This window comes from Lobosporangium transversale (assembly GCF_002105155.1).
Source record: "Lobosporangium transversale strain NRRL 3116 chromosome Unknown BCR41scaffold_2, whole genome shotgun sequence".
Classification (NCBI taxonomy): domain Eukaryota; kingdom Fungi; phylum Mortierellomycota; class Mortierellomycetes; order Mortierellales; family Mortierellaceae; genus Lobosporangium; species Lobosporangium transversale.
Genome location: NW_019028980.1, coordinates 1,740,240 through 1,766,225, shown reverse-complemented (window position 1 = coordinate 1,766,225; position 25,986 = coordinate 1,740,240). Strand labels below are relative to the sequence as shown.

General features: G+C 40.1%; 8 protein-coding genes and 1 non-coding gene across 9 annotated transcripts; 2 read left to right on the top strand and 7 right to left on the bottom strand.

The window, feature by feature from the left end:
• Nucleotides 1-145: 145 nt before the first annotated feature.
• On the top strand, nucleotides 146-2,512 carry BCR41DRAFT_392034 (hypothetical protein; the record flags this gene model as incomplete). Its single annotated transcript, XM_022028409.1, has 1 exon — nucleotides 146-2,512. The coding sequence occupies one exon, from the start codon at nucleotides 146-148 to the stop codon at nucleotides 2,510-2,512; it is 2,367 nt and encodes a 788-aa protein (XP_021886254.1).
• A 10-nt stretch (nucleotides 2,513-2,522) lies between these two features.
• BCR41DRAFT_76356 (transcription factor Opi1-domain-containing protein) lies at nucleotides 2,523-4,340 on the bottom strand. The gene is made up of 2 exons (XM_022031013.1): nucleotides 4,078-4,340; nucleotides 2,523-3,957 (listed from the first exon to the last, which is right to left on the bottom strand). Exons 1-2 carry the CDS (start codon nucleotides 4,210-4,212, stop codon nucleotides 2,941-2,943), a joined length of 1,152 nt encoding a protein of 383 aa, XP_021886253.1. The 5' UTR covers nucleotides 4,213-4,340; the 3' UTR covers nucleotides 2,523-2,940.
• Nucleotides 4,341-5,510: 1,170 nt separating this feature from the next.
• Nucleotides 5,511-6,230, bottom strand: BCR41DRAFT_345528 (hypothetical protein). The gene has a single exon (XM_022022735.1). It carries the CDS (start codon nucleotides 5,915-5,917, stop codon nucleotides 5,675-5,677), a length of 243 nt encoding a protein of 80 aa, XP_021886252.1. The 5' UTR covers nucleotides 5,918-6,230; the 3' UTR covers nucleotides 5,511-5,674.
• A 3,510-nt stretch (nucleotides 6,231-9,740) lies between these two features.
• On the bottom strand, nucleotides 9,741-13,847 carry BCR41DRAFT_345526 (hypothetical protein). Its single transcript, XM_022022734.1, has 11 exons — nucleotides 13,677-13,847; nucleotides 13,418-13,536; nucleotides 13,220-13,309; nucleotides 12,747-13,111; nucleotides 12,538-12,616; nucleotides 12,078-12,414; nucleotides 11,882-11,962; nucleotides 11,606-11,796; nucleotides 11,200-11,472; nucleotides 10,807-11,073; nucleotides 9,741-10,670 (listed from the first exon to the last, which is right to left on the bottom strand). Exons 1-11 carry the CDS (start codon nucleotides 13,777-13,779, stop codon nucleotides 9,870-9,872), a joined length of 2,706 nt encoding a protein of 901 aa, XP_021886251.1. The 5' UTR covers nucleotides 13,780-13,847; the 3' UTR covers nucleotides 9,741-9,869.
• Nucleotides 13,848-14,317: 470 nt separating this feature from the next.
• BCR41DRAFT_331204 (MBF1-domain-containing protein) lies at nucleotides 14,318-15,161 on the bottom strand. Its single transcript, XM_022021785.1, has 2 exons — nucleotides 14,699-15,161; nucleotides 14,318-14,472 (listed from the first exon to the last, which is right to left on the bottom strand). The coding sequence occupies exons 1-2, from the start codon at nucleotides 15,014-15,016 to the stop codon at nucleotides 14,347-14,349; spliced, it is 444 nt and encodes a 147-aa protein (XP_021886250.1). The 5' UTR covers nucleotides 15,017-15,161; the 3' UTR covers nucleotides 14,318-14,346.
• Nucleotides 15,162-15,352: 191 nt separating this feature from the next.
• On the bottom strand, nucleotides 15,353-16,194 carry BCR41DRAFT_345522 (hypothetical protein). Its single transcript, XM_022022733.1, has 3 exons — nucleotides 15,912-16,194; nucleotides 15,677-15,814; nucleotides 15,353-15,534 (listed from the first exon to the last, which is right to left on the bottom strand). The coding sequence occupies exons 1-3, from the start codon at nucleotides 16,165-16,167 to the stop codon at nucleotides 15,374-15,376; spliced, it is 555 nt and encodes a 184-aa protein (XP_021886249.1). The 5' UTR covers nucleotides 16,168-16,194; the 3' UTR covers nucleotides 15,353-15,373.
• A 125-nt stretch (nucleotides 16,195-16,319) lies between these two features.
• Nucleotides 16,320-17,879, top strand: BCR41DRAFT_317180 (hypothetical protein). The gene is made up of 3 exons (XM_022021269.1): nucleotides 16,320-16,455; nucleotides 16,708-17,373; nucleotides 17,528-17,879. Exons 1-3 carry the CDS (start codon nucleotides 16,413-16,415, stop codon nucleotides 17,737-17,739), a joined length of 921 nt encoding a protein of 306 aa, XP_021886248.1. The 5' UTR covers nucleotides 16,320-16,412; the 3' UTR covers nucleotides 17,740-17,879.
• Nucleotides 17,880-21,676: 3,797 nt separating this feature from the next.
• On the bottom strand, nucleotides 21,677-21,748 carry BCR41DRAFT_t7. Its single transcript has one exon. It is a non-coding gene; the product is annotated as a tRNA-Asp (tRNA).
• Nucleotides 21,749-24,287: 2,539 nt separating this feature from the next.
• BCR41DRAFT_76270 (Arylesterase-domain-containing protein) lies at nucleotides 24,288-25,356 on the bottom strand. The gene is made up of 2 exons (XM_022031012.1): nucleotides 25,029-25,356; nucleotides 24,288-24,928 (listed from the first exon to the last, which is right to left on the bottom strand). The coding sequence occupies exons 1-2, from the start codon at nucleotides 25,312-25,314 to the stop codon at nucleotides 24,396-24,398; spliced, it is 819 nt and encodes a 272-aa protein (XP_021886247.1). The 5' UTR covers nucleotides 25,315-25,356; the 3' UTR covers nucleotides 24,288-24,395.
• Between the last annotated feature and the right edge of the window lie 630 nt (nucleotides 25,357-25,986).

Genomic DNA, 25,986 nt, shown 5'->3' with positions numbered 1-25,986 from the left:
TTCTCGTCGATCTATTCCGATACACACTCGACTAAAATAGGCGCGTTTTGGACAAGCCCAAGGTCTTTTTTAACATTATTTATAAAGCCTTTTCTTTTTATTTATCGATTTATCTATTTTTATGTTTAAACACGTCCGACAAACAATGCATCCCACATCCTCGCCTTATTACCTGGTTCCAGGCTTCGACCTGGAGGCCGGTACTCTCCAAGAACCCAAATCACCTTCACAAACAGTTTTTGCAACATCATCATCATCCTCATCCTCATCCTCAGGATCTACTAATGCTACTTTTCCTTCAAGTCGTAAATCCTGGGCGTTTCTCAGTCTTTCCGTGTCTATTGGTGTTCTCGTTTCTACAAGTGTCTATCTTCTCTTTGGACCAGATATATTTCAGCTCCCTCCACGTATTCAAGCACTTGATTATCAACAACAGCAGCAGCGACGGCAACAACAACAACAACAACAACAACAACAACAAACTACTATAGTTGGGGATACCATATGGATTAGCAACATCCTTTCATTCCCTTCTTGGCCAAGGCTCCCTTTCGAAAGAGTCATTAATGTCGAGGATGAAGGATTCTTTTCCAAGGAAGGAGCAGTAACTGCCCCAGACCCGATCTTGAAACAAGGCGGAAATGATGCCAAGACCGTTATTAAAGGCAAGGACGAGAACAGCGGACCCTTATCATTGGGTGAAATCGAAATTTTAGTGGCTATGACAGAAGATGGAGAAGAATTTGAACAAGATAATAAACCCGATGCGAAAAGGGCTTGCAACAATAACCACAACCACAACGAGAGCGATGGCGGCATATATAGTGATGGATATGATGGCAGTGGCAGCGACAGTGATGAGGATAGAGATGAAAGGGATGGGCTATTCAAAATTGAAACTGACCTGACAGATGAGATTTTAGATGATATCAAGGATATTACAGAAAAAGTAATGGACCAGACTTCTAGGATTCTCGAACCTCTCATGAATACCATCAAGTCCCTTGGCATAAGCTTGGAACCCCCTCATCCACTCAAGAGGCCTCTTGTGGACGAAGCCGACACTAGCATCGTCGGGGATAACAATGGCAATAATAATGCTGCCGCTCTTGAAGTCATGTCTCTTGTTCGCCACCGCAAAAAGCAAACCATAAAATCTTCCAGCGTCGATGAAGGAGGCAATGGTAACGATAACAAAAAGCAAAAAATCAATGACGACGGCTACGAAGACAATGATCCAGATAAAGACGATCATTTCCCTTTGGATATGGATGATGACACTATAGATGATGACAACGACGCTAATGATGGAAACAATAATCCTAACAAGAATAATAAGGAAAAGAATACCCTCAATTCCAACAGCGACAATAACAACTTGGGAAGCACTGGTGGTAATGGCCCTATCTTACTCTGTTCCTCTGAAACCTGCCTCCCTAGTCTTCGAGATGCTATCCTTTCTAAACTTGCTGTTCAGATTCACCATGTCATGAATCATCTTCGAAATCGAGATTTACTTATCTACATGATGGCCTCCACAGCTCCTCAGACAAAGGATAAGCTTATAGTTGCACAGGAAGAACTGGTTCAAGACCTGGAAAACCGTATAGTGAAGGATCTGAATGATTGGGTAATGGGTCGGAACAGACGCAAAGGCTCGAGAGGTAAAACACCTGGTACCACACCTCTCAAAGCTGCCACAACCTCCTCTTCTACTTCGGAATCAGAAGCAGAATTAGAATCAGGATCAGGATCAGGATCAGGATTAGACGGCGGCCAAAACGAGGCGAGACAAGTCAGTGCCGATTCCGTAGGCGCCTTCCTTGCTGGAGACAATTACGACGAGGAAGACGAGGGTGATACCCAGGGCTTCCATATCGCAAGTCTGACCTATGAGGATGATGACGATGATGATGAGGACCATGAGGATGACATCGCTTCTTTCCCCCAATCTGGAGCTGGCACAACATACTCTGATAAGAAGAGTAAACAACCCAAAGACAATAGAAAAAGAAAAAGCAAAGGCAAGTCCACCCATCGTAAGCGTGATATTATACACACACCTAATGCATCAACAACAACACCTCGCAAAGTCTTTCTCTCTGCTGACAAACTACTCATGCGTCAAGAATGGTCTCGCTGGATCGCTCATTGGGTTCATCACACCAAAATATTGATCCTTTCTCACACCCTTGCGACCCAGACTTTGAACGATATGAATCAGATTGTCATCCAGGACGAAAATGTACCCCTTGCGGACCAACGGCACTGGTCTTGGAACCTGGATAAGGCCATCGCCACCGTCATGATGGCCTCCGAGATGCTCTGCGGCGCCCCACCTACACTGTTGGCGTCCAAGACTGGGCCCAACGCTTTGCCAATGTTGTCCATGAACAAGACTGACTCGAATACAGCCAAAATCGTAGCCCTGAATTTAAACGCAAAACGATGCATAGAGACCTGGGGTGATGAACTGGATGAAATTCTTCAGCGCACTGCCACCACTGATTAATCACAACGGATTTACCATCAATCAAAACATCTTTTTTTATTTATTTATTTGGATTCTTCAAAAAACATAGTTTGCTCGATAAATAAAGAAATAGGGCTATGAACAATAGAGTACATCAAAAATTTGGACTAGAATACAAGAGTCATAATATCAAAACTAAAGAAAATATAAAGTAATGAGCCAGCTCCAAGGATAAGGCAGAAAGGGCAGAAAGGGGCAAAAAGAGCAGAGAAAGGGAAAGGAGGAAAGATGCACAATATGACCTTGATAGTTTCATCCGTCACATTCATTCCATCCACCATTCGAAAGTTTGATTAATTTTTTGGATGAGTAAAAAGTGACATTAATGATGGTGATGGGATATTTTTGTTGCCAAGCAAGACCCTAGAGTCGTTTGCTGGAAGAGGGTCAAGATAAATAGAGGGCGCTTAGTTGGACTCCTGCTTAATTTCTTGAGTTTCCATTCCATTGCTCTGTCCTAGTCCAGCGACCTCTTCAGCACTCTCGCCTCTCTTCTTGCGGCGGCGAACGGCGCTTTCTTGGGTATAGATCGCAGACCCCATGCTACGCTTCAAAGGCGCATGGCTGCGAGTCGCTTCATCATCGCTATCATCCATGGCTACTGGGACATTATCGTCTTCGCTTCCAGAATCTTCATCTCCTGACATGGTGCTTTTCTGACGGTAAGCGTGACGATGATTAAGATTCTCGCGACTATTCATCCGCGGTGAAGTCTTTAGGCTTCGCGTGGGCGATCCCAATCCCGAAGAGTGAGCATGGCCGTTACCATTAGTGTTTGGATGTTGTGTCTGGCGCAGAGAATACTGTGCAAGCCCAGCACTGGATCCACTTCCATTTTCAGGACCAGGGAAGCATCCTGGCATCGCCCCATTATTAGTTTGACCAGGGAATCCTGTGGGAGCCCAGCTTGGAAGACCATCACTGTTGTGCTGAGGGTTCATTCCAACATAACGAAGCTTGTCCATCCAATTCTCGGCCTTATCTACAGAATCTTTGAAGATGGACGCCACAGACTTGAGCATGTCAGACGACTCATGAGCAAGAACCAAGACTTTGGTGGCGCGCTCAGATGTCTCATTCAAAGCCGCAACTTGTTCAGGACTGCGGTCAGACTGAGGTCGTAATGAAGGAGATCCAACAGGTGTGGATGGGACTGACTCATTGTTGATCGAGGCCCAGCGACCGGGCATAGAGAGAATGAATTGACGGACGCTGATCTTGGCTTGGTCTGGTAAACAGGCGCCAGCGTAACGCGAAACAACATTGATGACCTTGCGGAGTGTATCAACTACCTCCTTCTTGATCGAAGCTAATGTCGACGCAGCATTGGATGGAACCATAGCTGTGCTTTGAGATGGACTGGCAAGGGACACCAAGAACGCTCTCAGAAGACCGATCTGATGATCAATATGATGAACCGCATACTTTAAAAGTAAACAAAAAAGATCGTACGGAGCTCAAGTTAGCGTCGAAGTTTCATGGCTATCAACTCTGTATCATGCTTGGATGCTTGGATACTTTGAAGAAACAGAAAAGAAAAATACCTGTAACCACTGCAAGCAGTATTTTAAGCTCTTCATGCTCTCTTCACTAAATATAGCTACACCCGCAGCCGAGGCAGAACCAACAGTGGCCACAACACCTCTCCAGCCTGAAAATTGTTGTGACGGGGCAGACATAGTGGCGACTTGTTGCTGCTGTTGCTGTTGCTGTTGCTGCTGTTGCTGGGGATAGTACCCATTGGTTGCTGCTCCAGAGTATTGGAAGCTTCTCTGGCTAGATTGTGAATCTGATCGTTGTCTCAGAGTGACTAAGATAAACAAGAACCAAAGTCCAATGGAGTTAGACTTTTAAAACCTGCATCAAGATAGTCATGATAAACAGTACAAAGAACAAGCCAAACTCAATTCATACCTTCTTCGTGTCTAGTACTTCGAGAGCGCAAAACATCGAAGCTGGGTCTTGAGCTGGTGGACGAGGTGCTGCTATCAATGCTGTCGCCTCGTGATCGATATGCGAGATAAGGCTCGGGTCCATTAGATGGACCATTATGTCCATTCTCAAGGCGAGAATTATCGCCAGATGATATCGATGATCGAGCGGAGTTTGTTGGCGAAGGAAGCACTTGCACTTCTGGCTTGTTTGGATAGACCTGAATTTTACACAATTAAATATCCAAAGGTAACTTGGCATTAGATTGAGTTCGAATCATGAAGCCACACTTGTGTAGTACACACTGCACAACAAAGGGATGAAAGGGCAGAATAGATGAAAGGGGTAGGGACACAGTGAAGTATGTCTAATACAAGCTACAAGGATCAAATGATACCATGTATTCATCATGGATCCGCTGATCTGAATGGAATAATAGTTGGAAATGGGAGTGGGGGGATAGAAGCTCTTGACATCATCAACCCAAATTCAGTTAGGATTAAAAAAAAAAATAAAAAAAAATAAAAATAAAAATAAAATGACGAGAGGAGAATATAAGCATTGGCTAGTATCATACCCTATCCAATTGACGGCAAGCGAAATCGTCAAGTTGACCAAGCTTGGGTTCCAGTTTATCAAATACAGGTTTAGAAAGCGTCTTTACACCGGATTCAACCATCTCTGCACCATACTATGTTGATGAAAACGATCAAGTAGGCAAACATTCAAACATTAAATTAGTATGAGAGCATAATTAAGGATGATTAGCTATTAGAGGTTGTCATTGGGGCTATTTGGGGAAAGGCGACACACATCAAACACATGTCCATGCCCTGTTCCACTACATAAACACAGACATGCAACAATTTCCAAACAAATAATTAAATGAAGAGCAACACATGGACAGGAGAGTGGAGGGTACAAATTCACAATACAACTGAGAGATAACGATATTTGGCTCCCCCATCTCCAATCTCAGATGTCTGTCATTCAGCTACAGCGAATTGCTCTCAAATCAAAACAAAAAAAAAAAAAAAAAAAAAAGGTCCAGCTTCAACCCCACGGAATAATACCACAGAAATATGAGAGCATGAGAGAACAGGTAGGGTATAACGAAATGTGACAGCAACGTGGAGAAGTGTGAGATGGAAGATGCATGGTAAGTAGGCTAGAGATCCCTTCCCAAACACTTGCTTGGCTCTGCTTGGATCAACATGGGTTCATCACGCCTAGGGCAAGTTGGGCGTAGCGTGATAGTATGACAAAATGATGATATTGTGCGATGTATAGATTGATGTACAATCCGAGAGCAAATGAAGACAATAGATGGCATGGCAAAGTTGTGAAATTAGAATAGAATGAGGAGGAGGGCCAAAGCACACAAACACGCCAGGCCATGGGCAACAGGTTCAGGGCAAAAATTGAGCATGTGTTTAGGGATAAGTTGCGCATGTGTATATGAGCATTTGGGTAATATGTGAATGTGAACTGAGCATGTCATGCTCTGGGCACACCCCCCAAAAAACGAATGGCAATCCGTTGTTGTGGCGATACAGCCAATTCATCATATGCACACACAAACTTTCATTCCATCGGCTCTTCCCTTTCTGTCATTCTTTGCCAAGAGAATTATGAAAAATGAAAATGAAAAATGAAAAATGAAAATGGAAATATGAAATATGAAATAGGATGTGAAGGTTTGGAAGATAAGATGGAATAAAGACGATGTTTTGGGTCTTCTTACCTTCATGACCTTGCTGTTCTGCTTTCCTGACTCGTAAGCCTTAAGTGCAGAGTTTACCAAAGGCAAACTCGACATCCTAGAGATGAATGGCGTAGCAGGGGCTGTAGAAGAATCTGGGCCAACGGATGCTGAAGTTGATGTTCGAGCAGAATTGGCCATATCTTCAAGAACCTCTGCTGCGAGCCGCTCATCAGCATCACGCTCACAGTCATCATATGCCAACTTGGATCGTGTTATGTCATCGACCTCTTCAAACTCATCAGAGGAATAGCGACTATGGCCATTAATATGACCATTGGTATGACCATTACCGTTGCTATAGCCGTTGTAATGGACATTGTGAGGATGATCACTAGAATTGAGGTCAAGGGGATCCTCTTCAAGGTCCTGCTTGACATCATGGTTCAAGTCGTCATCCGGTTCGGATTGCTGGCAGAGTTGTGATATAGACATCGGCTGCGCCTTAACTTGATCCCTTGCAGGAGCTGGTGGCATATTGGTTGTCAGTTTAAGAGAATTGAAAGCGGGTGTGGTTGAAGAAAAAAAAAAAAGTAGCGAAAGTAACTGTCAGGAAAAAAAGATAATTGATGGTAAAGATCGAAGAGTTAAAATTTGTGTTGTTAGGTATCTCGAGAAATATTAATTCTTGTTTGGGAGCTGATCTGTTGAAGTTAAAAGTGATTGAGTGACGAGAAGAGGTCAGAGTGAGGAAGAACTAGAGTGATGGTTCGACTCTGTGAAGGAGAAGAAGAATGGATGAGGATGAATGGAGAGAATGTGTTTGTTTGTCTAATGTTGGGGGGTTAAGATTAATAGGAGTGAAAGAAGGGGTGGAAGGGAAGGCTAGGAAATAGAAAGAAAGAGAAAGAGAAAAGAGAAAAGGATAGATTAATTGTCGAGTGAGCTTTTTTTTGTTTGACAAAAGAGAAAGAGAGAAAGAGAGGGTGGAGGATGTGAGAGTGGAAGGTAAATTTGTGGGGTTTGGAGATAAAGAACAACGAACCAAACAAGACGGGCCGGAAACCGAAGACCTCAGTAACCGACAACAATAAAACAGCCAAGCAAGATGTATCCACCATTATCACCAACAACGGCAACAATAGTAATAAAAATAAATATCACCATCTACGTATTAAAGTTGGCATGGACAAAAGGGCGATATTGATTACAACCAGATGCCCGCATCCATCCATACCTTTACCTTTACCTTTTCTTTTTTTTTTTTTTTTTTTTTTTTTCTTCCCACAGCCTCTCTGACTCTTTCATCGGTTGTTTGTAAAAAAAAAAAAAAAAAAAAGAACCCAGCAGTCTATGTGATATCACACATCGTGCATTTATTGTTTCCCGTTGGGTCCCCTTCTGTCAGCTCGAATACTTGCGTGTGAAATTGTGTTTTTTTTTTTTGATGCCTTCGTTTTCGGCGTACGAAAAGCAAACAAAAAAAAAAAAGGAAAAAGGCCAAATGGTTCCTTCTCTTGCTTTTTTTTTTTTTTTTTTTTTTTTCTGTCTTTCTTCGCATGAACGTTTGCGTGGGTCGTGTCATTTTCTTCTTCCCCACAGATGGTCTAGTGTACACATGCACATGTGCTACTGAGCTACTGAACAATAACGGAAAAAAAAAAAAAAAAAAAAAAAAAAAATGTCAATGGCCAATGAGCCTCATGGTGATGAAAAATGTGCCATAGGATAGGTTGCAGTAACCAGACTTGGGAATGTGATTCGGTTGAATGGATACTAAGATCCAACAAGAGACATATGACAATAGAAATATTAGCAAAAGAATACGAGAATTGGATTGAGGAGAGACAGAGGAGAGGGGCGAAACCACAACAGCTGAAAGGACTGCACATGTTCCCTTGCTCTGTTTCCTCTGGAATTCTTTCTAAACAAACAGATGATAATCATTATATAGATATATATATGTCTGTATTGACGTGTATAAGGCATTCTTGCTTTTATTCACCAACATACAAACATATAACCATAGTTGAGGCGGAAAGGATGAAAGGAGAGATCGATTGATGGGCAGCCGATAAACAACCGATAAACTCTTTTGTTTGTTCTATTGTAAGGGATCCTTGAGTTAGTGCCAGAGTTTTCCTGCAGGGTGTTATTGATGGGTCCTGAAAGCATGAAAAGTATAGGTCAAATGAGCGCCCCGGGAGTACTTTGTTGTTGTTGTCGTTGATGGTTTTTTTTCTTTTTTTTTTTTTTTTGTCTGTTAGAGAGCAGGCCAAGCAGCGATCCTCAGTTCTGTTTGAATTGTATATATTATAAAGTATCTATGCATAGGTGAGAATCACAGAGGCCAATAAAAGTACATGGAAACGATTCGGTGGGGAGAGGAGAGAAAGACACATTCACATGCTCCGCAAAAAAAAAAAACATCCTAGTTTGGACATTCGGTATTTTATTACATAGTACATTTGGAGCCATTTGAATACTACACTCAGAATACATACCACACGTACTTCCCTCCCCCTTGCACTCCCTTTCCTAGACTACGATTGAACTTTATAGGACGCAACAAGCTAACTTCCGTTCATGTTGGACTGTGCTGGCCTCACCCTCAACCTATTTGAGCCCATTATTTCTCCACAAAAAAGTCTCTTTCATTACATATCTAGTCCGACGATAAAATTCAAGTCAAGACCCCACATGATTCAGTCCTCCACAAAACGATAGAAAAGTAAAAAAAAAAAAATCCCTCTCAATAAAAGTTTCCGGATGAATACTCGAGAATCTCTCTTTGTATGGTTTGATTAGCTAGCAAAGACTTCTTGTTTTACAATACAAAATGAACGGTACATGTACGCGTTCTTATATATATATATATATATATATATATATATATATATACATGTACTGTAGTTAATAAAGATACGATACAGATGTATATATATATATATGACCCTGAAGAAAATCCTCGCTTTCATCATCCAAGATTATCTTTTTTTATTGCTGCATGTTGAACTAGACTATGTGGAGAAACCTTTCTCTCCACACTATCAGAGGACAAACAAAAACAACTGAATAAAAGTATATAGAAAAGACATGTGTAAAAGGTCTTCAACCGTCTCTGTCCCTCACAAACAAGTTTATGTTTTCCTTCAGATTCATCTACACCAAGGAACAAAGAACAACTTTTTTTTTTGTTCTACCTCCCGTAGTTAGACCTTTCCCGCTAAGCTTTTCCTACTATCTACATGTATCCTTAGCATTCATATGCCAACTGACGTTCAACTGCTTCGATATCTATTTTTTTTTTTTTTTTTTTTTTTTTAACAAGTAAATTAGAAATGTGAGCAAAAAAAAAAAAAAAAAAAAAAAACGACGCGTATCTGTCGTCTCCCTTCTGTACTGCAATGCACAATAACTCGTGTGTATAAAAATATGAATGATCTCCCGTTCATGTATCATGCGCATCTGCAAATAGAACAAATAAAGTCCAGATTCCTATGCTCTCCATGGTATGCTTCTTTGAAAAAGATATTCTATAATGGTTCGACGACGTTAAAAAATAAAAATAAACGGAAAGATTGATTTTATTGGATAATCAGAAATAATCAAAGAACGTATTTCCTTGATCCAGAAGCTACACCTCGTTCTCACATGCAAAATCTAGCGTAATTTCCTAAAAAAAAAAATCGGAGCTCTATCTTATTTACTGAAACCTCCGTTCTCTGCAGACGGTGTCCGGCCTGCAAAATCCTGTAATCTCAGCCGCTTCGTCGGCAATTTCTTCATCTTTTGTTGTGCTGCTAATGCCACTGCAACAATAGGATCTGGTTGGTGTTGTTGTTGTTGTTGTATATCTGAACTCGATGCATTGGCAGAAGGAGCATCAAGCGACGTGACCGAATTCAGCACACTTGCAATTGCAGAGCCCTGTGCGCCCCGTGAACCCCAATAGGCTTTAAGCAAACAACCATCCTCACCGAGCTGTGCAAGGTATTCTTGTTCCGACTCCTCTAATTCCTCTCGTGTAGGCGGCTGTGTGATCAAATAAGGAACCGGCTGTGTCTTTCCAGTCATACTCAACATAATGTCGTTGTTAGGCCCTGCTGAAGAGTCCATTCCACTAAAACTCATATCATCAGAAATGGCTGCATTACTGTTATTACCACCAGGACTATTTGTATTATGACTTCCTCGGAAACCTCCTCTGCCGCGTCCTGCAGCGTTGTTGACACCCGCTCCCCCTCTACCACCACGATTATCGAATCGACCTCCCCGGTTTCCCCCGCGACCAATAATACCACCTGGATTATTACCTCCGCGCTGACCCTTATTCCGGCTCCATCCATCACTTCCCATGTCTCCGTTGTCGAACATGGGACTTCCCCCCTGAGCTTCTGCATTGATCAAAGCAGCTCGCCTACTCGGTGGTACAAGTGTTAGCCTCACCGTCTGATGGTCTAATCCCTTGGGTGTTACCTTGGTGGCAATAAGTCGTGCCGCCTATGTATAAAACCCAAATCCAGATAAAAACAGTAACATTAAAAAAAAATAAAAAAAAATAAAAAAAAAAATAAGCATATGTTTTTAACACATGATATTGCCACAGAAAAAGCGTGATGACGTGATAACTATTCACCTCAGCATGACTTGGCGACACAGACTTGAAGCGCTGGCCAATCATCCACAAATCCGCCAGAATGGCCTGAGCGCTTTCACGATATCGTTGTTGCTGTTGAGACGCCATTCCCTGTCCTGATGGTGTTGATTCGCCTGGTAGGGCTAATGGGCGTGCGTCCGCAATCAAGTTATCCAAGACTGAATTTATAGTAGCAACTCCTGCTGTGTCCACACTGTTTTTGCATATAGCACTTTTAAATCTCTGAATCTGTGTATTATGAGCAGGCTATTGATAAAAACGAAAACAAAAATAGAAACATGTTACTTGCTATAGTCGCTAGAGTAGAATGAAATGAAAAAGGTAAAACTTTATGAAGCCGTAAAAAAAAAAAAAAAAAAAAAAATGTCATACCAGAATGGGATGTGTACGCTCTCCTTCCCATTGGACCAGCCATCGCGTTTCCAAGTCTAGTTTAGAGGTCGTGTGGACAAGCGTCATATGTACACCTCTTGAGCTTGCTCCCTCCTCACTCTTGTAGTCATCTTCACCCTCACTCTCCTTATGATTACAAGTTATTGATTTCAAAGCAGGTGGGACGATCTCTGTAAATATGTTTCCTTCCTGAGAAAATGAGTCGGCGCCAGGCACAATCAGATTGGGATAAAGAATAGCGTCCACAAACTCCTAGAATAGTACATAACATCACTGTACGTTAGCATGTTTTGGCCCCTATATTCTTTTCCCCCCCTCCCCTTTTTTAAAAGAAAGGAAAAAAGGAAGAAAGAAAATACTCAGCGGCAGGGTCCTCAGCACAAACCTCAAGATGATAATTACTTGAAGAAACATTGACCTTCTTATTGGTATCAAAGTGTTGGGCTGCTTGCATTGAAAACGCTAATGGATCTGGTTCTGACTGGAGACAGTGGATGAAAAGCTGTCCATCATGATCAAAGAGGGCCTTTGAGGCCAAATCACCAGGGCCAGGATGCTTCAGGAGGTGAACTTTGCCTAATGATCCAAATTGCAGTTCATATCATGTCATACTCATCAAACACTACATGTATTGCATCTTTATATACATGTATAGCCCTACCATTGATGAAAGGGAAGAATGATGCAGTAAATGTTGAAGGGGATATTGATGCGAGATGTGTACATTCAGTCGGTATAACATCTATTATAAAAAAAAAAAAAAAAAAAAAAAGATTTTATATATCAAAATTCATCGGAATCTTTTGATGATAATCCAAGAAAAGTGCACATGTGTGAACAACGAGTTTAGTACTTACTGGACAACTCTGTACATTCCACGCCATATTCTAGTTCTGCTATTTCACGGAGGTTTTGGGGGGTATCATGAAGGACGGCGGATATCCTGTTCCCAGTATTCATGTCTGCCTTCTTCCAAGCCAAAGCTCTGATGTGATCCGATCTGTAAAACAATTCCACTGGGGCGTTATTACTGTTATCTTCATCATTGTCCTGGCGCTTTAAAGGCAAATTGTGAAGACGTAGAAGCTGTACACCTCTGTTTTGTCGCAAATAATGATTGATGAGTCCACTTGTCACGGTAGTCTCATCCTTTGTGGTGATTGTATATACAGAGGACGAACAAACTCTCGAAATCTACCAATGAACATATTTGCAAGTCAAGTCAAAGTGTTTTTTTTTTTTTTTTTTTTTTCATCCTATATGAAATGCATTAGCTTGAGGTGCTCATCCATCAAAGAATAGCATGAGATTACTTACATCTTCCTTTAAGATATCTGGTCTTGGTGCTGTTGATTGTGTCGATACCCTTATAAATTCTACATTAATAGCCGAGACCCTTCCAAATGTGTCAAAAATGATGATAGGGATGTATTTAGAAGTTAGTGTCCTGCAATCCTGTCCATGCTATACCACCTGAATAGAAAAAAAAAAAAAAAAAAAAAAAAAAACTCTGCTTATAAACCTACCTGCTATTCCTGACACATTCCTGTAGGCTGTAAAGGGCATCCATGAGAAGCTTTCGCAGATCCAGATCGCCATAAATCCATGCGCGTTCATCATCCTCATCCCCCATCTCTGTGTCTTCGTCATCCATCTTAGTTTCTTCTTTGAGGTCTGCAAGAAGCATTATGACATTGATTGTCATCTTTGATGGAGTAGATATAGTGTTTAATGGTGTTGAATATACTGGTATGGGTTCCAATGCATGAGCTATTGCGCCCTTCAATGCATGCTCTATCCAGCCGCCAGAATCATCCATGTCATCGCTCTCTGCGTTAACGGACTCCATGTCATCATCCCGAAGTTGCAGTTCCCTCAATTGAGAAGTAATCTATAGAGTAAAAATTATGATTTGGATGGATATCGAGCGCTTTTTTTTTTTTTTTTTTTTTTTTTTCTCTCTTTTCTTCCGCAAACGGACATAATGCCTCCTTCTTACGCTCCCTAAGCTCTGATCTTGATTGGCCCAGGTATTCAGTACTATACTATCGGACGTTTGTCCTGATCCTGGTGCCACATGGACGGATACCTAGTGATGAAATTAAGAGTATGTCAAGACAGAGTATCCAATACAATGCTCTGATCTACATGATAAGACAATAAAAAAAAAAAAAAAAAAAAAAGTCTTTTTACTAACCTGTGTTCTTTGACCAACAGGTGATAAATCCCATGCTAAACGGGTGTAATGCAGGCATGCATGAACAAAACTCGACCACATCGAACATGGCTCCAAGTCGAATTCATCATTGTCCGGAACTTTTTTTTTTTAATTATTTTTATTAAGAGATGATGGATTTTTTTTTTTTAAAAAAAAAAAACAGTAACTGAAGTTTCAAAAGCACACCACAAATCCATGATACTAAAAAAAAAAAAAAAAAAAAAAAAAAAAACATTACACTCATTTGAAGCCATGGCTTTCTCCTCATATTCATGACATGCTCGCCTGCGCGCATGTGGACTATGGTCCAGTATTAAAACAGTCCTTTTTGTTATACTCATTATCGTGTATATAGGAGAAGAAGTGAAAGGGGGGTGCGAAATGCAATTGGCTGGCTCCCAAAAAAGGGTTCATTCATCAACACAACACATGCATCCGTTTCCTCTATCAAAAAAAAAAAAAAAAAAAAAAAAAGGCTGGACTATTCTGTGGCTTTTTTTTATTGAGTTTGGAGATCAGACTCAGAGCCATTTGGCCCGACCTCGGTCGCTCGGACGACAACCTTGTACTTTTTTACATTTGCATTATTACTTTCATAAAATGAATGGCACAGATAATCTTCAAGAACTATAAACGTAGACACAATTACTTTTTTTTGGAAATTTATTATATACATCTACTAGTTGCATTCAGAAGAAAGGGTGTCTAAGGATGGCTTTAGGGAGGTTGAATCTTTGGCATGCAAACTCTCAAAGTAACCGTCGAGTAAATTTAAATATCTTGTTCTTCGGTGGACTTGAAGGAAAGCAAAAACAAAACAAAAAAAAGAAGAGGTTCTCCATGGAGGCTGTTTTTTTTTTTTTTTTTTTTTTTTTTTTTAAAAAAAAGGGTCGATCAGCGACCAGAGTTTACTTCTTTCCGAAGGTCAAGGGAGAGCCAATATCCTTGCCACGTAGCTTGACTCCAAGAGCACGCTCCAACTTTCCAAGAATCTGCTGGTTAGGAACAGCACGCCCAGCCTCATAGTCGTTGATCTATTCATCAATTTATTAATAGATGAAAGGGCGAAGGCAAAAAAAAAAAAAAAAAAAACAATCATGATTAGGATTACGATAATAATTAGGGCTGACTGCGGCAGGCAAAATAAAACTGCAAGATCCTGTACACAAAAAAAAAAAACAACGAAGGGGGAAAGGGGGAAGGGGGGAAGGAGAAGCGGGATGGGCTTAGAAAAAAAAAAAAAAAAAAAAAAAAACTTACGACAGTCTGCTTCTCGTTAACCTTGACACCAAGCTCCTTCTGGTTCATCTTCAATTCAATACGAGCCTTTGCAATGGCCTTTCCAACATCCATGGAGACGGCCTTGGGTGCAACAATCTCATCAGTCTCAGCCAACTTGGCAATGCGTCGGAAATCTTCACCAACATGTCCAGCATTAGTGACAGCCTTGCGCTCTGTAGAGACAACAGCACCTGCACGGCGGGCAGCGTTGATGTCAGCAGAGGAGCGGGTGACCTTGGTATGCTCAGCACGCTTACGAAGGACAATCTCATCGTCCCAACCGATGTTTCCAGACATTTTGAATTATATGCGAGTGAATGTAGAGGTGTGTGTTGTTGTCGTATGGGGCTGAGAGATGAACTCTTCTGAAGAATGAATGTAAAGAATGTAAAGAATGTAAAGAATGTTAAAGTGATCAGATCAGGAAAAAAGGAGCTTCCAGGCAATTCTTTCAGAACTTAAAAAGCTGTGATTAATCATTCACGTACGAAATTTTGCCATTTTTGTACAGATCACATGATCATTGGCAAAGATTGCCTTTTTTTTTTAATTTATGATTACATTTTCCTTAATTACAGTAATACAGATAAATAAAAAAATATATACTATTACAAAAAAGAAAAAAGACAACAAGTCCTAATCAAATCCCCCACTCTAAAGCTCCAGCGCATTAACTTCGTCTAATGAGTCCTTAAGCGCAAGGCCAAGCTGTGTAAACGCCTGATCGTCTTTCAAAAGCTGTGCCTGGTTCCTTAGGGCCATAATCCGGTCACGATCGTAGGCAATCGTCCGTGATTGACAATGTCGGATCGTACCTATCAATTCAATAAAAGCAAATATGAAATAAGGATTACATACCATAGTCAATTCTTGATCATTCAATTCAGATCTCCTCAGGGGCTTTAAACCAAAAAAAAAAAAAAAAAAAAAAAAAAAAAATGGAAAATGTAAAGTTACCAGAAGTATGAAGGACTCTGAAAATGCATGGGTTTCCTTTCAGCTGTGTAATAAAGGTGAGTGCACCCCATACAATATGCAATTCCTCTCTCGATATCCTGAGAATCCCAATGTTTGTGTGTGGTGAAAAATATTTTACTGCCAATGATAAATACAATAAAAAAGAAATCCTTAAATCAAATTCCTGGGTAGAGACAACACATATGATGAAAAGGAGATCAACCCTAATACATACATGTCAATGGCCTCTGTGTTAGCCCAGCTCCATAATCTCCAAAGTTCCCTGCTATCGAGTCCTTAAGAGCAACCATCAGGTCTTTGTTGCTGATTTGTGGTAGTTGACAGTTATTTCTTCCAGTATCTCCAAAAGGATTTTGATCAGCTGTCGAAGACAGTTCTAATGTATTGGAAGCTGGAATCGAAGCCCATCGTAATGGCGTGTTCGCATAGACGACCTCGAATAGCAAGTATCTGTTCTTGAAGCGGACCATGCCTTTTTCCTTTTTTTTTTTTTTTTTCTCGCGAATGAAAGAAATGTCTTTTTTCTTTTGTGCCTTAGCTGGCCTTGCCCTCAGCTAATGGTGGCTTATTCGTAAATCACAAATGAACGGATCAGAAAAAATGTTTATTATTTTCGTAGGAAGTTCCTGTGAGACTAGCCACACTGACTTCGGAGACGTTGCTGCCCCATCCTCACTTGACTCCTACATCTTGTCCATCGTATTCTGTTCTTATCATGTTTGGTCTGCGCACAGTCTTACCTGGAGCACGTTCCTTGGGTACGGCTATACAGTAAAAAAAAAAAAAAAAAAAAAAAAAAAAGAGAGAGAAAAGGAAAAAAGCCGAAGTTACTTTTTTTTTATCACAAAGCGAGCTTAACAGGAAAAAGTTGCAATACACGATCAATGGACATGACTGCAGCAAAACTGATCAGAAGAGTTGACTCCTTAATGCAACCACACATTCACAGTGGACTCATTTGCTAATATACAATGTTTTATTTTTATTTTTTTTCCGATCTCAAAATGTAGTTGCTTCAACCAAGGCAACACCATGCAATACCTTCCACACATCAACCGCTGTTTTGGCTAAAGCTCGACGATCAAGGAAGGACATTGCCATTCAGACCCGGAAGGCTAACCTAAAGAAACAGGAAGATAAACATCGTGAATTTGAAGAATCAACACCAGACTATATCATTGGAAAGGAAACAGAGTTCACGCGCTCGCTTCTTCAGCCTCAGACTCTGTTCCAAGCTCCTCTCGCTTCTATCAAACCTCCCACGACTACTGATACCGAGTCTGACAGCACATCATCATCATCATCAACATCATCCTCAAGATCCAACTTTTCTTTTTCAGCCTCACCATTATCATCCTCCATCTTTTCATCATCTAGGGCGCCCTTGGTAGTTTCGACATCTGAACCTTCTGGATACCAACATTTCTTAACTAATCAGGAAGCAGAATTGATCTTCGATAAGGTCCCCCATATCCACCTGGAAGAACTCATGAACCGCTCCACACTTGTCAGTGACAAGCTTCAGCTCCCTATTGAGAAACAGAAGGCAGAATTGGTCCGCCGCATCATTGCCCTTGAGAATGGAAATGCAAAACAGATCATATTGGAAAACATCAGGAGAGCCAAGGAAGCATTCCAACGCTTTGAAGGTGACACTGGAAGCCCTGAAGTTCAAGGTAATCTTTATTCTCATGGCTTTTATTATTATTATTATTATTATTATTATTATTATTATTATTACCTTTTCTCTTTTTCTTTTGAAAAACAATGAAACTTGTTTTCTTATTTCCAATTTTATTATTATTATTATTATTATTATTATTCGATTAGCTGCCATTATGACTGTCAGGATTCAAAACTTGAACAACCACGTCCTCAATAATAAGAAGGATAAACACAACTATCGTCGTTTGCGCATGTTGGTCCATCAACGTCAGACTGTCCTTAAATATCTCAAGAAATCCAACCCAGATCGCTACCATACATGTCTTGATCGCTTAGGATTGGAACCTCGTGCCATTGAAGACGAGATCGTTATTTGAACCTTCCCTTTTTCTTTTATTTTGCCTGCAGTTTAGCTTTGACGTGAGAAAGCGGATAGCATGCTTAGTTAGTTTGTAGTTGTTTTTTATTTTCCTTCTTGCTTGCAATTAACTATGTCATTAAAAGAAACCAATAGACCATCTTCTTCCTCCCATGAATTTCCCAATGAAATTTGTTTTTTTTTTTTTTTTTTTTTTAAAAAAAATAAAAAAAATGAATGCATCACTTTCATGCCGACTTTTCCAAACCAAGCGCATTACTATCTTTGTTTAGTGAAAACGATGTTTTAATATGAAAAGACTGGCGATTGGTGAAGAGTGTCTAATTCGCAGCCAGTATTGGACATGTTATAAAATTTTATATTGCTTGCAACCATCTAAAGCCTGGCCATATTGGCCGAAATTCAGGCTTTCAATTTCGATCAAGTGAAAAAATAAAAATAAAATAAAATAAAATAAAACAAACTCGGGCAACAATTAGAAAACAATGCGATCGGGAGATTATGTCTATGCGTCTCTAGACCATTGCTTCAACTGAATCGAAACTGGATATCATAATCAAAAAAAACTGCATTCGTATAGTGGCGAGCCTTTTTTTTTTATTTTTTTTATTTTTTTTTTATTTTTTATTTTTTTCGGTATAAATGATATTTACAACAGTGTATGGATATAATTCAGAGGTCAGACAGCAAGCTCAATATGAACTCTCTTATACTTCTCAACAGCATAACATTGTCTTCAGTAAAGACATTCATGAGCAACAAGCGTTAAATCCTGCTGTATCTTCTTTGAGAACATCATATGCAAACGAATGTACAGGTGCACCAGAAGTTAAAAACAAGAAGAAGGAGAAGAAAAAAACTATCTTGCAGAACATCTCCTTCATGGAAAAAGATATTTGCATCATGGGCTTGTACGCGCCTTATTCGTACGGCCCCCATACAAAAAGTTATTTACTCTGGCACCTCCGTGCAATAAAAAAAAATAAAAAAAAAAAAAATCATCTGTTCAAAACCGCCTTATGACAGGTCTTACAGATTTTATGAATGGGATTCAAATCCACAGGCAGAACAATCCCTTCGAGTATCTCAATAGGGTGGAATGGCAGTCGACTCAATATATGAACTACTTAAAAAACTACCCATCTGAATGACAACTAGGCCCCAAGGAACTTGTTGTAGATGTTCGAACCCTTAATTACTTAATCACTATCACAAAGGAGCTGTCCGAAGAAACCGTTCTTGTTGAGCGCTCTGCGTTCCTTCTCAACAGCAGAACAAAATTCTTTATCAAGGAAAGGGCAATCGGAGTCGACATTCACAAACGGATTATTACTGTTGGAAGTTGCAGCGCCATGGGAGCTGCGATACTCATCGCGCTCTGTTGCATATTTCACAGTATGCAATATTATGATGGGGCCTAGTTAGAAAAAAATTAGAGTAAAAATAACACTAATGCGCTAAAAAAGATTAGCGGTAGAAATTAGTGGCAATAACGCGCCACACATAGACGCGATAAATCTTTGGTATGAAGTTTTTAGAACGAATCTTTGTCATCTTATAGATAGATACGTAGTTACCTGGTACAAGTCTCTCTACCAGAAAATGAATAAATACCCCCATGGGTGTGGTGTGTGAACCCATATCTTATTCTCACTTACTTTTCTACTGCTTACTATCTATCTACAAAATATTTTTCACGCTCTATTCCACTCTACAGTCACCCGAAAAAAAGTCTGGTCAAAGTGGGTTATTCATTATTTTTTTTATTTCGAATCTCTGACAAACAGCTCATTTGTGACATACAAAAATACTTCACCAACCAAGATGGAAATTTACGCTTTTATTAATGAGACCAATGTGGATAATCACTAAAGTTTTTGGGCAGTACATGCTGAGGGAAAACGGCAAGAAATAGGATTGAAGACAGTGTTTCTCTTCATAACCTTTCAGGTGATTGTACAATATGAAGCTAGTCTCTAGATGCAGTGAGCATCTATATGTGCTGCCGAGTATACGACACTGCGTCCTAAAGATGACCCAAGGCAAGTTCTGGCTATTTTATTGGTGAAAAATCAACCCTGATTGAACAGAAATAAGGATCTTTATTAACGTAACAGAAAAGAGTATTTATGTCTCTTTTCTATCACTATTAGCCACGGTTATGCTATTAAAGTATTTTAACTATTTAGATATAGGGATATAGGTAATTATGGCGCGATCGGCTTTGAGTGCGAACTGTCACCAACTATCAAAAGATAAGTAACCTCTCGGGTTACAAGCGGGCGAGAAGATAGACATTCCACAAAATAAACTGAGGTCTACTCATTGTATTTTGGTGAATTTGATAAACGAAATTTAGTATCGAGGACGCTTGAGCTCTTAATAAAGAAAGACAGAGATAAAGACATTTAAGAGAGAGAAAAGAAAGAGAGTAATAACACGGCACGCTATGTATCGTAGCAATGGGTATGATAGTATGATTGTTTGTATATCTGTCGAAACAAGCTACACGTTAGAGGTTCCTAATTACTGAACTCATCGTTGTGTGCTTAATAGTGTACGGAAATACCAGAGATGTATGCACGCACTAAATGAAAGAAAGCATCAGGGAACCATCCACAATCTATAACAACACGGTCAACAAAAGTGCAAAGTAGAGCGGCATAATATATTTCAATTATAGATAAACCATTTGTAGTTCTTTACTCAATCCTAGAGTCACATAAAGAATATCAACATCTACTCTGGGCTACGTACGACCTTGATAAGATAAATATTCTGGTCTGTATTTGATGCTTAGCTTTCGAGCTTGTATCATGGAAGGCTTCCTGGCCTGGTAGTGGTATTTAAGACTGAAATAAAGACCTACCCTGTGCAAATAGTTTTTTTTTTTTTTATTTATTTGCACGGGGGGAGCAGGTATCTACGGGGCAGTGCGAATAAATTTTTTTTAAATGAAATTTTATTTGCACGAGGGGCCGTACAAATAACTTCATCCTTATTAAATTGGTTTGTGATTTACTGTCATTACTGCTGTTGGAGATCAGGAAGGGACTTGTCGAGAAAAAATATATATAGCCAGGATAGGAAGGGGGACATACCAATGGAAAAAAAGTAGACACCAATCGAGAAAAAGCAGACACTTCTCAGGGGAAAATAATCGTCAAAAGGTAACTCTTATTTCAAAAAGGATTAATCTATTTGGCAGCCCATTGCCAAATATAATCAACTTTCAAGACTCTCTTTGGCAGCCCAGTTGCCAAATAACATTCATTATTTACTTGGCAGCCTACCCAGGGCTATTTGGCCTCTAACTATTTATTTTTTTTTTTTTTTTTTTTTTTTCAAGTAGGTCGCTCATACAGTTTTGGAGGTGCCATTTGGAGATCAATGCCTATGAGAGGTTTTCGCTCGGAGCAAACGCGTCTCACCTGCTACCTAGACGTCTTCAATAAATCATTCCCTAACCGTGTACATTGAAGGCTGTTTTGTGAAGATGTCATCGCCGCTGCCCTTAGTACCTCCGGCGGCATTAGCTGTGCAAGGCAATGTATCCACAGAACGCTGCCTGTTTTACCATTGATGTTATGACACTGTTATAAAAAAAAAAAAAAAAAAAAAAAAAGTAATGTATTTGGCAGCCCAGCTGCCACCCAAGAGTGCGAAGTTAAGTGGCAGCCCCCAGAAGTAGGCTGCCAAATAGAGGCAAAAATTACTATATTTGGTATGGGCTGCCAAATAATGTTTGGCAACTGGGCTGCCAAATAGATTAATCCTTTCAAAAAACAGGGGTCATCTCTTGTCGATTTGATATGTTGCAACGGAATACAGAGAATTCTCCCCCGTATAAATGTCTAAAAACTATTTGCACGGCCCACACACCACACCTTATTCTCACTGCTTCCCCAAGGCCTAATAGGGAGGCAAAAAGTAAGCTCTTTGGCCGGGAATTGAACCCGGGTCTTCCGCGTGACAGGCGGAGATACTGACCACTATACTACCAAAGAATTTCTTGTTGTGAGGGTTGCAATTAAATATTCTAAATAGAGATTACTTAAGCCACATCAATAATAAGTGACGTCTTGGTAGGCAGAGCCAGAGGTATACCTATAGCGGTACTCTCAAACCCACCCCGTCTCGTCAGGGCACCCCCTGTCTAGCCCAGGGGCTGGGTTCGAGTCCTGGTTAAGGCACATAAAGTGAAGCAGCCCAATGGCTGAGTAGTATACTTGTCAGGGCAACCCCCTTCCCTGAAGTGTTCCTTACCTTATCTTGATATATCACTTCAGGTATGCAGCCTCATTCACCTCAGCACTAGTTACTGTGAGGGTTGTTATAAAAAAAAGGATGAAGTTATTTGCACGGGCCCGTACACCCCTTATTTGTACGGCCCCCCTGAGGGTCCTTGTTATCAAAAAAAAAAAAAAAAAAAAAAAAAACCTCTTATTTGTACGGCCCCCGTGCAAATAAATTTTTACTTATAAAAAAAATTATTTGCACTGCCCCGTACCTCTATTTACACTGCTCCCCCCGTACAAATAAAAAAAAGTTATTTGCACGGGGTCTCTTTTTCATCTACAAGCAGCAACGTGTATCCTACAGACTACATGATTCTGGCTTTATATAAATAAGTGGAGGTGAGTCTAGAGTAGAGAGGGGTCTACTGGTGGAAGTTGCAGCGCCGTGGGAGCTGCCAAACAGCTCATTTGTGACATACAAAAATACTACCATTAGACCCATATAGCGTATACGATGATTTAAATTACCACTCACGTGGGGCAGACAAGAACCCTCTCTTTGTCCTCCTTCTTAGTTGGTGCACTGTTTTAACCTAACTGATATAACTTACTATGTATGTAATATGGAGCTAAAGTTCAATAAATTTACCCTTTTATTAATGAGGCAATGTGGATAATCACTGAAGTTTTTGGGCAGTACAGGCTGAGGGAAAACGGCAAGAAATAAGATTGAAGACAGTGCTTCTCTTCATTACCATTTCAAGTGATTGTACAATATGAAGCTGGTCCTTTAGACGCAGTGAGCATCTACATGTGCTGAGTATGCAATACTGCGTGCTAAAGACGAACCAAGGTAAGTTGGCTATGATAATAAACTTGGAATGTAATGAGACAAAACTAAGGATTATTGCGATTAGCAGTCATTTATATGGGTTTTTACTATAGCTAAGGTTTTTACCCTTTTTATTTAACGAAGATCCCTGGATCATAATAAAGACACCTTTCTTTCGTTCTCGCTACTTATTATGACCCTGGCATATTTCAATAACAGAAAAGAATATTTATGTCTCTTTTCTATCACTATTAGTCACGGTTATGCTATTAAAGTATTTTAGCCACTAAGATATAGAGATATAGGTGATTGTGCACGTTCGGTTTTGAGTGCGAACTGTCACCAACTATCAAAAGACAAGTAATATCGGGTAAGAAGATAGATATTCCACAAAATAAGCTGAGGTCTACCCATTGTATTTTGATGAATTTGATAAACAGAAAGGGAAAAGAAAGAGAGTAGGTAGTAACACGGCACGCTATACATCGTAGAAATGAGTATGATTGTATGATTGTTTGTACATCTACCGACACAAACTACACGTTAGAGATTCCTAATAACTGAATTCATCGTTGTGTGCTTAATAGTGTACGGAAATACCTAAGATGTATGCACGCGTTAAGCATCGGGGAACCATAACAATGCAACCAACAAAAGTGCAAAGTAAAGCTGCATAGTATATTTCAACTATAGATAAATCATTTGTAATTCTGTATTTAGTCCCAGTCGCATAAAGAATGCCAACATCTACTCTGAGCTACATACGAACTTGATAAGATATTCTGGTCAGTATTTGATGCTTAGGCAGCGGCTCTAGATCTAAGCCTGTGTCATGGAAGGCTTCCTGGTTATGGTGTTTAGGGCTAAAATAAAGACCCCGTACAAATAAAAAAAAAGACCCCCGTGCAAATAACTTTTTTTTATTTGCACGGGGGGAGCGGTGTAAATAAGGTGTGTACGGGGCAGTGCAAATAGATCTTTTAAATATTTGTACGGCCCCCGTGCAAATAAGAGGTGTACGGGCCCGTGCAAATATCTTTTTTCTAAAAAAAAAAAAACCTCAGCACTAGTTACTTGTATAGCATTGTATCATAAACTAATAAAGACCTTTATCTTGGTATAACACTTCAGTGTGTTCTATATATTTACGTCTTATTACGGCTCTTACTGGTATTCAGTATAGCCCCCAGTCCTTAAGCAGTAATTTTTCATTGACAACTATTTAAAGAAATAATAAAATTCCATAAGTGTATGAATTTTGATTTTCTTCACGTGACTCACTGACCGGCTAAAAATTTCCCGAGATGATACCAAAGGGAGTAGTGGAACATGACCTCCTTGTTGTCAAAAAAAAAATTGTGACAGTAGTGGAAAATCCATATGAGGTTATTATTATATATGTCAACTCGTGGGTCCTCTTAATCAAGATGTCAACATATTACCAATCTAATTATCATTGATGTATGTTATCTTTGGACTTTATGTTTAAGGGCATTGAATATTTAACAATAGGACCTTTCAAGCAGATTGAAGTACGAATATGAGTTTTTATAAAGATAGATATAACTCAGAGATTTCTACTTTTTAAGCCCCCTTGGGAAGTGGACAACGGAAAAAGCCCTGTGCAGAGAAGACTGTACCAATCAACATGACCTCATGTTTGCGGTCAATAGCTGCCACCGTGCTTGTCGAGATGAAATGTCCATCATCAGCTAATACAGTTTCAATGAGATATTTAGGTGCGGTAGATGAAATCTCTGGGTTCTTGTACATTCTTACGACTTTGGATGGCCCGATGATGGGTTTCCCATGCACGCCAAGGCTCGAAACCATCCTGTAGGGTTGGACATGGCCCGCAACAAAGATATCACCAGACACAGGATCATATGAAGGATTATCAACGTAGAAGTCAAACTTGACAAACTCTTCTTGGCTAAGTGTGTGGTCTGCTTGAGGCTTGAGCACATGCATGCCAGCACCATGGCAGGCTGAGAGGAAGATAAGCGAATTGTCTTTGTTGCTAGTCATACCATTGGCACTTGCGACGCCTGTAAAGGCAACGAATGTCTTCTCAGGTGAATAGTAGATCACATTACTCCATTGGCGTCGAAGCAGCTCTTTTTTTTTTTTGAGGAAAAAGAGAAGTATATGTAACAGTAAGATTAGGAACATTGTCATTGTTACTTAAAAAAAAAAAAAAAAAAAAAACTAATTTACCTTCAGCAACTCTCTGGGGGCCATCTAGATGCTTATGGTCATTGGAAACATAAAATTCGCGAGGCCCCAATGCAACAATGTCATTTGGAGTGCGAATGAGCTCATGCTGGATAGTCTCCTTGTACTGGACGGCCTTGTCACCAATAGAGTACTCGAGTACCTCAACGACGCTTCCGGTACGGCGATGGTTGATGGCAAAAATGGTGAGGTCTGTCGCAGATCGCTCATGGATCCCTAATCCATGGAACACACGATCAGCTCCCTCAGGAAAGCCAACCAAGTCCATTACTTGATGCTTTCCAGACTACACATTGAATCAGGAGAGGAGAATAGAAGAATAAAAAAAAATAGAAAAGAAAAAATAAGAGCATGTAAGCATAAAGATAAAGGATAAACTAAAATCTGCCATATGCAACAATAAATAGGGCTTACAGGGATGTCATAGATCACAAACACATCTTGGAAAGCATTCTCTGTCGAAGTATTGAGCTTGTGAATAGGTGGATACCAGCCCTTTCGAGCCTCTGCGTTTCCACAGGCTGTAAACGCAAGACTAGAGGCATGATGGATATGAATGTCCTCACAGGCTTCAAGACCTTCAAGAGGCTTGCAACCCTCTGTGTTGAATGGTTGTATGTCACCCAGGAGAACACCACTATCAACCACTAGGTCTTTGATAAAGTTGTAGCTCAAGGCAGAAGTGAGAATTGTGACCAATGCGACATCTCGGAAGAGAGTTTTGACACTGAATCCACCTGTGGCCTTTGGAGAGGTAGGCTTAGTGTGTGTTTGCGGAGTAGCCGAAGTCTTGGCGTTATTCTTGGCCATTATGTGGAGCAAAGTTGTTGTTTTTATTTCTTTCAAATGAAGATGAGATCTGGATGGAGGAATGGATGAAATGAAATTGAATGGGGCGCTATTTAACTACAAAATAAAGTTTCGCCTCAGTATTAAAAAA